Source organism: Ooceraea biroi, chromosome 9, assembly GCF_003672135.1.
Source record: "Ooceraea biroi isolate clonal line C1 chromosome 9, Obir_v5.4, whole genome shotgun sequence".
NCBI lineage: Eukaryota > Metazoa > Arthropoda > Insecta > Hymenoptera > Formicidae > Ooceraea > Ooceraea biroi.
The window spans coordinates 2,323,891-2,336,638 of record NC_039514.1 but is presented as its reverse complement, the minus strand read 5'-3'; the positions used below and the strand labels follow the sequence as shown (position 1 = coordinate 2,336,638).

The 12,748-nt window shown below is 49.1% G+C and overlaps 1 protein-coding gene across 6 annotated transcripts in view; it reads left to right on the top strand.

Moving 5' to 3' along the window:
• The window catches only part of LOC105276288 (homeobox protein cut), a 130,386-nt gene that overhangs the window by 51,907 nt on the left and 65,731 nt on the right, over positions 1-12,748 (top strand). For all 6 annotated transcript variants that reach the window (XM_026972292.1, XM_026972290.1, XM_026972293.1 and 3 more), the window contains exon 2: positions 9,959-10,159. In XM_026972292.1, the coding sequence (XP_026828093.1) occupies positions 9,959-10,159 (201 nt within the window). The remainder of the gene's footprint in view (positions 1-9,958; positions 10,160-12,748) is intronic.

Below are 12,748 nucleotides of genomic sequence, written 5' to 3'. Positions count from 1 at the left end.
CGCCCACCCCTTCTTCTGCCCACCGCATCTCTCCCCCTTTTTTCGCAACGACCGACGCCGCCGTGGCGGTGTGCGCGTCCTCTGATATATACGTGCACTTCTGATCATAACATAAATTTTAATGATGGCCGTGATGAAAATATAAGAACGCCCCGATATTTATGGCGTCTGTCCCGGCCACCGTCTGCATCCTCCTAGCGTGTACGTGGACGCATCACGGTCCCCATATCCTCCCATACGATTTTCTGATGGCACATCCTCGTTGTACAATACAAGTTACTTACGAATGAGACACTAGGAGAGAAACATTACAAATGTTACAGTCCGTACTCTTATGTTATGTTCCTCTACGACGCATACAAATATTATATAATTTATATAATATAATAATATATATAATGCAATTTAATTATATATAATATAAAAATATACATCTCTAAGTTTATTCTCTTTTCTGCTCGCATGGTTAAACAATCAACAGCAATGGCGAGTGCGAGACGGTGCTTTTTGCTTCTCGATGACGAGTTTCGTTCGGCAGCCGATAAAACGAGAGCATCACCGGGACTGTTTTGCTCTTCTCGCGTTGGCAGAGGAAATCAACGGCGACACGACTCGAATGCGTCGCTGGAAGAGAGGATCCCCCTCGTGGATCGCCTCGTGTTTTCTGCTGCTCCTCTCTCCTTGGCAGATGATCACCGATCTTTTTTCCCGCTGCCATCATGATTTATTAGTGCAGCGCGCGTGAGAAGATATCCGGTTCTGTTTCGACGCCGCGCTGCCGCGCGAGCTTATATGCATTCCGAAGACACCGATATAACTCGCTACAACGTTGCGGACGGAGACACGAGAAGCATGTTCGGATACTATATTACGCCCGGACGTTTACATTGCTCGTTAAATTGAATCTAGTACAAGAAATTCCACGGGTGATGGCCGGGAATTTTTCTACGAATTAATCGGAAGGGCGAGACACGCGAGATGATTTTCATCAAGAACGTCAACGCCGCAATAACCCGAATCCCCATTTTTTGTGTTATTCTTACTTCTGATGCCACGTCGCTTCTCCGTATGGGCCGTTTATTTTCAAGCACCGTGCGCGGATGAAATTTCAGATACGCTCGAGCTGAAGACGCCCTCAAAGTGGATTCGACAGATCAATTTACGTTTACCCATTCGCTTGACTTGGTATACGCCGCACTCGGAAGGAAAAAGAGTGATTCGTGTCACGCGTAGAACGCTACATGTAATAGTACTGTGCGGTGTACGTTGAATTAGAATCCAGTAGCAATTGCAAATGCATTAGCAATATGGATGTAGATTGTGGATATAATGACGTTATTGATCTTGGCTCGCGGCGTAGATTATTACGTGGGTGTAAGCGTATTTTCGGAAGTCGCCAAGTTCTCTCTCTCTCTCTCTCTCTCTTTCTCTCTATCTATCTATCTATCTCTCTATCTCTCTATCTCTCTATCTCTCTCTCGATTCGAGGCATCGACGACGTCGACGCGGTTCAAAACAAGAGCCCATGATTGGATGCTTCGGGCATGTCGTCGCGAGACGCTGATGAGGAAGACAGGGCGAGAGAGCGAGAGAGAGGCCGAAGATGAGGAGGGAAGACTAGGAACTTGAAAGAGTGCTCGTGTCTAATGATGTTTAAGAAAGGGCTTTAATTTTTCATTAGGACAACGGGGAACATCAAAGGCGTTCCTTTATTTTTTAACCAGCGCCTCGGGGCCAGTTCTCGTCCGTCCGCGCAGCCGCCGGTGTATTATCCGTTCCCGACTTCCGTTACGAGACTCCTCCGGTCGACATCCCCCTGCCCCCTTCATCTCGTATGACGTATTGACATTTCTTAAATATTGCCGTCCTGATGCGTTCGTATCGAGCGACAATCTCTTTTATTTGTCCCCGGGAAGCTCGTTCTTCTCCTGTCTCCCCCCTCTCTGACTCTCCTCCCCCTCATCTACAGACCGCTACCGCGTAACGGATTGCATCGTCTCGTTTCGTCAGAAGTCGTCGGCGCACGTGGGAACCTGCTCCCCGCGCCACATGGAGGTCTGCAGCCCTTAGCTATTAAGGGCCTCGCGCATATGCGTGTGCTCAGGGCAAAGAGCATGGCAAACGGTCGACGACCCTCGGAAAAATGTCTCTCTTAGGACAATGCGAGCGTGCGTTTATTGTCCTACAACGAATGGGCCCTTGTAGACGAAACCTTCCGTCCGTCTCCACTCGTCGGTGAATGAAATCCGCATTAAACATGCACGTATGAATATCGGTGGCACGAAGCGCGGAATTTGATGTAATTTTCGTCGAAAGATTCACGAAGCGTTCGATATCTATTTAATCGCTTGAGCAGAAGAGGTTTGACTCTTGATTCGCGTTGGCACGTTTCGCGCGGCAAACGACGCGGGTTCCGTCCCGTTAACGCTCGTATCGCACGCGTGAAACGCTAATCGTGGCGAGCGTCGTCAGCCTCGCGTGTTACCTTTCGTTTAAAGGCGACGAGCGCGGCGAGAAAGCGTGGCGACATGCTCGGTGATAGCGACCACACACGCTCCTCCTCGAGGTCTGACGTTCAAGCGCGTAAGTGCACGATAGTCAACGAGGATGACTCCGACCGAAGATTGAAAGAAGGAACGAAGAAAGGAGAGAAGGGGGAAAGATATAAGAGGCTGCTCAGCTTTCTCTTCGCCGCGATGTCTTCGTGTACGTGTTTCTCGCGTTGCCAGCCGCATATTGCAGTACGTAGCGGGGCTTAGAGCCGATCGATATCTTAATAATAAATACAAGAGGGGTTCACTCTCTCTCTCTCTGATGGCTGGTTGGTGTGAGATTGAAGAGGGGCACTGTAGGGAGGTGATTGGGGGGGGTGGCGGAATGACGCCACGTTGTATCGGTGGCGTGGAGGACCTGCGCTAGATAGAGCAACCGAGGATGAAGTGAGAACAAAAGGGATAGAGCGAGAAAGAACGTGAGAGAGAGCGAGAGAGAGAGAGAGAGAGAAAGAGGGAGAGAAGGAGGGGCGCGAGAGGGAGATCATTCGCACCTCGAGGTGTAATGAGAAAATTTGAAATATCGCGGGCGTCTCTCGCCCTCTCCTCTCCTCTTCCGTCATCCTTCATCGTCTACCTCTCTCTTTTTCTCTCTCCTTTTCCCTAAAAAAATATAACAGCGCCGGTAGTCATAAACGGCTGATCCGCGTATCCTCATCCCCTCACTCCTCGCTTTCCCCGTCCTCCCCTTTCCACTCGCTTCCGCCACCACCCTGTGGGAGATTATAAAGGCGCCTGGTATAAGGTACTTTCGTCTCCTGCTCTTTCTTTGTTTGTTTGCCCCGCTTCCTCTCTGTCACCCCGTAATGCCACCGAGCGGCGACAGGAACGAGGGGGTGGTTTTCGTGGACAACCGCGATTACACACCCGTCGCGGCGACGCCACCGCCACCGCCACCACCGCCGCGGCGCGCGATCGACCGGCGACCTATCGATCGACCGTAACTTTAACCGAACATCTGTCGTAAAAATATCAGTGTAGTTTTAATGAGCTCTCGGATGCGGTCAGTAAACGACTAAAATATGGGTCACGACGTTTGATCGGCAGCTCGCAGACGCGGCATAAACCTCAATAAGCGATCTTGCGTCGCTCGCGCGACCGGCAGTTGTAAGTCACTGGCGACATTATGCTTCTTTATGCCCACATAAATTTACTCGCCCCTTCCCACACCGCAAGGTATTACCTTCGGGCTTTTCGCGGTTGCTCGTTCGTCATTGTTTGTCACGGGAGGAGGCGGTATCGGAGAATTGATGGAACGCGCCATCAGTCGTTATGCGCACATTTTTGAATACAGAAAAAATTATATTGGAAGAAAGTTGCTTTACGTGCTGATAGCAGAAACGTCATATTCTTTATCAACAATGAATAAAACGCCGACCAGCAAATTACGCGAGAAAATGCAACTTCGTCACTACGTTTGATGACTATAACGAGGAAACTATGAACGTTTCCTCTTGATCGCAGAGAAGTGATAATAAACGTATATCGAATTGAAATTGTGCAATATTTCTGTTGATCCCGAGGTGACTCCTTATCTCTCGTAAGCAGGATGTCATAAATCGCGGTCCTACATGATCATGATGATCATGATGATTTATCGTGCTGATTATTCCGCGTTCATTGTTCGTCCATCAATCGCATCCGCGATTCCGCTCCCGCGCGCCGGAATTTCCCGTGCCTCTTATATTAGTCAACCGGCGAGAAATAAACAGAGACGAAAGAGAGAAGAAGAGTGACGTGTCGATGATACTGGGCGGCCAGATAAAAATAGAGGTGCGAGCGTGCGGCGGGCATGATGGCCTGCGTGATCTATTCGGGATTCTGCGTTCGCCGCACAAAGAATGCCCGACGTTCGACGGGGCAGATGCCGACATTCGCTCCGGCATGTCGAGCCACACAGGACGTGCGTTTCTCGTTGCACGGTTGCAGGCTGGTAGTGTTCAATTGCTCTTTTCGCGGCCGCGTAAATTGTAGTTTACGCGAAACTTATCCACAAAGTGCCGCGGGGATCGTAAGTTTTTCATAAACTTTAATCTCGAGACCTTTGCGATGGCTTTACTGCTGAATCTTGAGACTTTGTAATGCGCTGAGGTAAATCTAACTCGCGCCGCGGCGGTCGAATCGACTGAAAGAGCCGCTTTTTGCCGCTCTCAATCTTCCTTCCTCGACGGCTGCGCGAGGAAGCTGGAAAAAAAGAAGGCAGACGGCGGGAGTCGAAAAATCTGATTCTCCAGTTACCTGAAATTGACTTCCAAGAAATTGATATCCCGCCGGTCAATCTTTGAAGTATATATGAATGCTGCCCTCTCATTTTACGACTATAAGTATATTTTATCATATTATCATTTTTTTACTGTTTTATATAGATTTTTTTAAAAAAAGCTTATTTCCTTTTTATGTTACAAAAGTTGCTTCAATATTCATATGTCAAAATGTTTCCTCTCTTTCTCTCCGTTTCTATCACATAAAAGTATTTTATCAGAGTTCGGAAATACGCGCATAATTGTGATCGATTCGGTACACGACTATATACGAAACGAACATTATCCGACAATAGCTGTGGATGATCGGGACAGTGTAAAAGACCTCAGGCGTGCAGACATATTTACGGCCAGCCATTCCGCAATATGTCGGCGCGCACGTCAGAAATCGATTCTTTCGACTTTCGTCCGCAGGTAAAAGTGGCGATCGCGCCAAGTGCGTGACCGGTACCGTGTATAGGCGCAGGAGTGTAATCCCGCGCAGTTGGAGTTCTTGCTGCAAGGAAGCCGAGATTCCCTTACGTAGGCTCCCTATGTCGAATCGGTGAGTGGCCGATCGATCGGCGCGCGGCGATGGGCACCGCTGGAAGTCGGAACCGTCAATTTGCGCAAAAGGGGTGCAAGAGACGGGGGCGTCCAGGCCGAGACGAAACGGGCTCGACTCGACGATCGACCCGATCGGTGCATACGTCGCGATGTTGCCCATCTTCTTCCCTCCTCAGGCTCGAAAGACGGCCGGCTTAATCGACGCTGTCGACTGATCGAAGCGGGAACACCGGCTGCTGCCGGTAGCATCTCGTAATGACAGGCGAGGACGATCGACGTGCGCTCATAACGAAGTACTCAATTCGATCGTGTCACGAAATGTGCCCCCGCGTATTTTATTCCAGCTACCGTTGTGTCCGCAACGATCTTGAATCAGCTCAATCGCTTTTGAGTACCGGCCGGATACGCTTTAATACGCCTCATCTCGCAATCAATTGGATCGACAAGATGCTCGTCGCGATGCTTATACGTCGCGCTGGAAATTTAATGGAGATTATCCACGGACGATTAACGAGCACTCGTGTATCCTTCCGGCGGGACGGCGGCGTCGCAAACCGACGCGGGAACATTTTAATCGACGATCGACGCCTTCTGGATCTGATACGGAAGGTGTAGAGCGGAAGGCGCGAGGAGAAGAGGGAAGGAAAAGGGGGCGAGAGGATGTTATTCTGAGGCGATAAAATCATCGCAGTGCATGTAATGACAAACACATGCGTTCTCACCCTCCCGCCCCTGTGGATCTCCTCCCGACCTGCGGGGTAACGGCGGACTATAGGTCGCCCTATCAGGCCGGATCTGTATAACGCGGCATATGTTTAGGTCATTAATTAGCATCTGGAGCCAATTAAAGTAATTACAAATTCGACGGTGAAATATCGCCGGCTACGCGCGGCTTAGGAGCGCTCTCGAGCGGCGATCCCGAGCTCATGGCGTACACGCAACAGCACCGAACCACGTCAGTTTTTACCAGACATCCGTCATGTTGAAGACGATCGATTGTTCTACGAAACTATAACGGGGATACTTACGTATCGCATAAGCTATAGGACAATGTAAAGTTCCCCCGCGCTTAGCGTTGCGACCAGCGGGCTATTATTCCCGATATCGCAATCTCGTTACTGAAACGGCGCCGTTATTATTGTCCACCGTGAAAAAAAATCGAAACCTCAGCGACAGCTCAGCTCGCGCGCTGGATCATCGAAGTCGAATATCAGCTTATTGCATATCGCGGTCTGCTGCGGAGGGAAACGATTGTTCATCAGGCTGAAAAGGGGAGAAGGGACGTGTACATGTATCTCTGTTGTAGTTTCAATTATTCATATTGTTTCTCATTAAGGTGAAAACATTAGAGAGCCGATAAGATCGGCGCGTCCGCGAGCCCCTCGTATCGCTTCGCGAAGGCGCACCTTCCGTTCCTCGCGCTCCCGTCGATGCGAAAACGTACAAGCGAGAAATATGGATTACTCATAACGACGTAATGCAACGTTTAATTGCAAAACGCGCGTTACTCGCTCGCGAATATTTAGCGCGTTAACGACACGAGACGCACAGCGTCGAAGCGTGATACGCACTTGGCGCTATTAATCATCGTCGGCGAGGAATCTTTCTCGCTCGAATCACGCGCGCGCATATACGCATCCGCTCGATCGGGCTTCGGGATCGCGTTCGAAGAAAACCATTATCCTCCAACGACTTCCGTTGTTAATGTAACGATCGTGGTCGTTCCGCGCGCGCGGGAGGACGATCGTTATCGAGCGACGAGATCCTCTCCCGATCCTCTCTCTATCGCGCCGAGGAGCTCTCCCTCTCCTCTCCTCCCCTCCTCCGTCGTTTCCTGACGTGCGTCCACGTGACAAATACGCAGGATGCTACCAGACAGCAGCTATCGATACGCATCCGCCATTGGAACAGTCGTATATTATGGCTCGCTCTCGGATATGTATTTATGCTTCCCGTATCATTTCGCAATTATCGATAACATCGTCAAGGCTTTTTGCAGGAAACAATGGGTCATTACTTGCCCGCTGTAGCCTGGTGCCTCTGTTTCTCCTTCTCTCTCTCTCTCTCTCGCTCTCTCTTCCTTGCCCGCGATCCGTCCTCTCGCCTCTCCCGCGATCGTTCGCCGATCGTGACGCCATATGTGTGTCTCACGAGATGTCACACATCGACAGATCGAAAGGGATACACATCGAAGCCACGTACATACACCGTTTGGTGGACGTTTCGTGTTTACATAAGCTGAAAAAGAAATCCAACGAGCGAGAGGAGCCGCGCGACCAGCCATCCGTGGTTTCCGCTTATATTTCACATTTGACATCTCGCGTTTGACGATTCGCGAATCGAAATTCTTGACTGCCACTAATTCCATTTTTCAGCAACTGCACTCTTTTTTTCCCTGATTTGATATCGCCGATATCATTTGTCGTTAACTTAATTAACGCTTTTGATCGAGACGCGTCGACTTTGGTTGACGCCACGTTTAGGAGTCAATTTGCTTTGCTTGTCTACATTTTAGGTAGACTGTAATTTAGAGAGAGAGAGAGAGGAATAGGAAGAAAAAAAAGAGCAAAAGAGAAAAAGAAACGGACGACGAAAATTGCCAATCTAGCGGCAGTTAACTGGGATGGTTAGAGTAACTCGGAATCACAAGCTAATTGAGGGATCATCTCTTGCATCATCGACGCTCAATTGTTGATCGCGAAAACAGCGAGTCCGGTTTCCTCTCGTCGATATAACTGTCACTGTAACCTGTTTGATTCGGCCAATCGATTACTCGCTGTACCTTCTATCGAGATTGTCATGAACGTGAACAAAGCGACGAGTGAGAGAAAAAAGACAAAACACAAAAAGCAGAGTGGAGACGAAAAAGTGGCCGAGTGGACAAGAATTACAAGCGGGGGGGGGGGGTGTCCGACGCGCGTCCACCGTGGTTGCAGCGGGAAAGGGAGGATAGGCCGGTCCTAGGGTGGACGTCCGAGCTACTTTGAATGTAAAAGCTGCTATAATTAATATACCCGAGAGCGTCGGAACAGTGGCCGGCACGAACAATATTTATTAGACATTTTATGGGGAAAGTTTAAAAAGGTAAATCCCACCCTTCGCGGTACTTAACGTTAGTGTTACCTTCGTTATTTTCGTATTAACTCGCGGAATTCTCCGACTCGAATCGTTCTCCTTTTTCAAGCCGATGATTCGAAAGAGTCGACGCGCTCAAGACTGTCGTTCGCCACTAACCGCACGCGGGAAGGTATCGTCGTCGCCGGCAATCATCGTCGCAATTGGAATGCTAATTAACGAGCGCTTTGCCATGAAGGGTCTGGCAAAGGCAGACGCACATCCACGAAAGTATAATATAACATTTCGTCGTCAATCGCGCGTGCCGGCCGCTCTCTCCGCGAGCGGAGAGGTGCTCCGCACCCTCGTCGGCGCGCCGGTTTGCACAAGCGGCTGCTCCAACGGAGAAACGTACGATATACGAGTACAAGAGGAAGAAGGGGCTTCTAATTATCAGGACTGACATGTTACAGCGGCAACGAGCTGTTTACATTACGCACGTTAACTCTGATAGCTGAACCCGCGAAAATATCGATATGGCGATATTTCCAACCGCTACCGTAATTCATCAAGTGTCACGCGTAAGACATGATACGTCAAGCGAGAGGAAAAGCGGTTCTCGATAACGCACACGAGCCGATTTCGCAAAATGATACTGTGTTTTTCCATCTCGAATCGTACCGCACGTAATATCCACGTACACTTACAATTAGGTACGTGGGGAGGTGAGTTCGCGCGTAAAATGTCTCGCGCAGCCTCCGGGTGCCGGTAGTTGTTAGTCACGAATTACAGAGCGACGCGGTGGTGCATAACAATGTCCGGGATCTAAGAGACCGCGACGCCAATCCCGCTATTTCCTGAGCTGAGAATATCAAAGCGGTCTCGTTCACCGCGCGGCGGTGGCCCGTCGCTTCTATTTTTGCCGGCTTTTCGCAGCCACGAAATTAGGTGCAGCCAGCGAGAATTGATTGATTTCGTGTCGCGCGGCACCGCGACGTTAATTTAACGATCGGCTCCGTCGTGAAAAATTTGTGCGGGGAGAGAGCGCGTACAGAGTGCACGGGCAGAGCGAGCGCAATCATTTGCGCCGTTAACTGCGACCGCCGTGTGAGCGCATTACAAAATTAAACCAGCTTGAGCGAAACGGAGCACAATCGCGCGAATTGCAAAGCGCACACGTCTCGACGGAAAGGACTATCGCTTATTATTATTAGGTCGCTCAAGACGACGAAATCTCCTTTATTAATTGGCTCCGAAGTAGTTCGCCGAACGTCTTTCTATTTCTTGCTCCTTGCGATGCAAAGAACTTGCGAAGAGCGTTCGTAGCAATGAAATAAGAAAAGAATAGCACATCGATAGCGAAACGTGAACTCGACTCGATCTAAAATATGTTTAAACGATCTCTTCGTCTCGCGCGCACGATTAAATCGATGGAACAATTAAAAATGCGAATAGGGGCTTCCGTTGAGCTAATGTGTACACTTATCGCAAATCGCAAATATAAACGTCTGCGAGGCGCTCATTATCTTCTCCTTCTTGTTTCAGAGAGCGACTTCGGCGGAGAAAGAAATAGCCGCGTTGAAAGAACAGCTCGCCGCAACGAATGACAGCAATTCCAAGACTGAGGGACACCAATTGTCTCAGCCTCCGCAGGGAAGCGATCAACAGCAGGTACACGATGCCAGCAATCCCAGAAGGACGCCGAACAGCAACCTCGAGCAGGAGCTGCAGGCTAAAGACAAAGAGGTGAGTCGGATCAAACTTGAACCCTCCCGCTAAAATGTTGCTCTCTCGTGTATCGCCGGGGTGAATGGCGATTGTAATCTCAACGGATGAATCCCTCTCTCTATGTAGTGTGTATATCGTCGATGCTTGGAAAATGAAAGACACAGGATAACGAACTGACAATCTACTTAAAAGTGGAAAAAGCCGTGCACGGTCGGATCAGAAAAGTTGTCGGCATTAATAATCATAGTTTTTTGCAAAATTTTCCCGTCGTTGGTGATATGGATAATGAATATTTAATTGATAACGACTGATATTTTTGTCACTATCTGCTAGGGAAAGGGAGTGCCCGCGCTCGCGCGAACGGATTGATAAATCGAACGTTCGTTCACGAGTGGTCGCGCGGCTTAATGAAGCCGGGGTTGCAGTGTGCAAAACCAGCGCGTACACTCGCACGATTTCCGCGTGCAGACACGCGTGAACCGCGGCATGTCGAGATGAATGACTAACGTTGCTACTCGTGTTCGATATCCGCGTTCGGTGGTTTATTGCCCTCTCCTTCTTCGTCCGCCTGCATCCATCCCGTTTCACGCAATCACGTACACCGCACGCATGCCTGACACTCACCCCTTTGTATAACCGATTGCTGTCGTCGCGCAACCCTTCGAAACACATATTTTTCAACGCAGACCTTTTTTCATTGCTAACCGCAATTTCACGGATTGAAAGTCTTTACAATTTTTTTTTCAAACTCGGTTAAATAACACATTTCGATACGAAACAAAGAAAAGATCGTCGGTTTCTGTACGCACAAAGTAATAGAATATTAAACGGTTTTTCTTTAGATTAGATAAATGTAGAATGGTACTCAAATATACTTGAATGTTTATTGTAACAAAAAAAGTTTAAAAGTTTTAGTAATAATGCAATTACAACAAAAATACATTGCCATTTACATTGAAAAACGTTGAAATGAATATATTAACACATTATATGAAACCATTATTACTAAAAGTTATATTTACTGGTGACAAATATAATATTGTCATTTATAAATTTGTTATATAACCAGAAGATCGCGTTACCGCCTCGCTTAGCACCCCGCACAACTTCGCCCGCTTACAAATTATATATTTATAAAGTAGACTGACACACGAATTACATCGAGACAAAGAGGCCGCGGTTGTAGGTTTTGCATGGCGAATCGCATTTAAAGATAGCAACATGATTGGCATACGGACGGCGGGGTAATGAATTCGGGCGAGCCGTTTCGCAACTCTCGCGTGGCATTTTTCCCGCGAGAGATACACGATCGGGACCTAGATACGGCGATAAACGCCCGTTTCAAATTACTCCGCCGTGCTCCCGCGGAACCACGCGAACCCCCGCTCGAGGCTATAAGTAGCGAACGTGTGTAACGAATGATACCTGATCAGCTATCGAAATAGATAACGAAGTCAATTTGGAAAAGCGTAACGCGCCGTATCGGCGCTCTGTTTCCTCGATGTTCTCTCTCTCTCTCTCTCTCTCTTCCTCTTTCTTGCTCTCTTTCTCCCTCGGCGCCCGTTAACGTAGTCGCGCCCGGTTGAATAGGTGCATCTTCGTTATATATTTAGTAACGACGAACGTCGGGCACGTCGGGACTTCGCGACCAGCGTTTCGAACACGGTATGTCGGGACTTCGGATCCGGCCGCTCGCTCGGCTCGTTAAAGCGCCGGAATGCGGCGGTGGCTACGCGCGCGCGGAGCGTCTCTCTTATTGCAACCCGGTCCGGGGGATCCGCGGTTTCAACGAGAACCGCGCGATAACATTATTGTATATTTATCGAGAGGGTAAATAACCCGGGGGAGGCGAGTATCCCCGCTCACGCCCGCGCGTGTTCGCGCCCGATCTCTGGTCTCTCGGCGAAAATAGCCGCGACGACCGCGCAAACCGTCTCCGAGGAGCGGCTTGCCCGAGCTTTTGCACCGTCCGGCCGCAATCTGCGACGCGCAGCTGCCGCGCGACACGGATGAATGGAGATAACGACGGTCATCACTCAGTTTTACCGGCGAATATTCGGCCTAATAAACTACCCTCGTCTCGTGGACGCGAGGAGCGACTCCGTCTCTCCGCATTTTGTTTTATCTAGCAACAGGGAACACCGCCAGGTATGTCGGGCCGTTATGCTTCCCGCAAATGCGCAATTAAAGTCGATTAATTGTGCATACTCGCGTGATTATTTGCAAACGTGTGCACCAACGGTGAGGGCATTATGTCTACGTCCGGCATGTGCGTCCGCGGCGCGTTACGCGAGATTTAAATATTTTCCGACAAGTCCTCCTTTGTCTCTTTCTCATCGTGTTGACGAAACTATTAACTGTGAAACGTGCCAAATATATTTCCTCCTAAAAGAGAAATTTGGAAATTAAGTATAAATGATGGTCCATTGATGCGGCAAAAAGAACGTTCTTTCTTTCTTACGCGTGACAGATTGCAAGGGCGTGATTTGCTATACAGATTAAATTGCGGGCTGAACAAGGTATATAGAGCTGGACGGGTCGATAAATCTTGGAGAGGTAATATAGAATACGAGTTATCTACCGCTACTCGAAGCCTTTTTTCTCCCC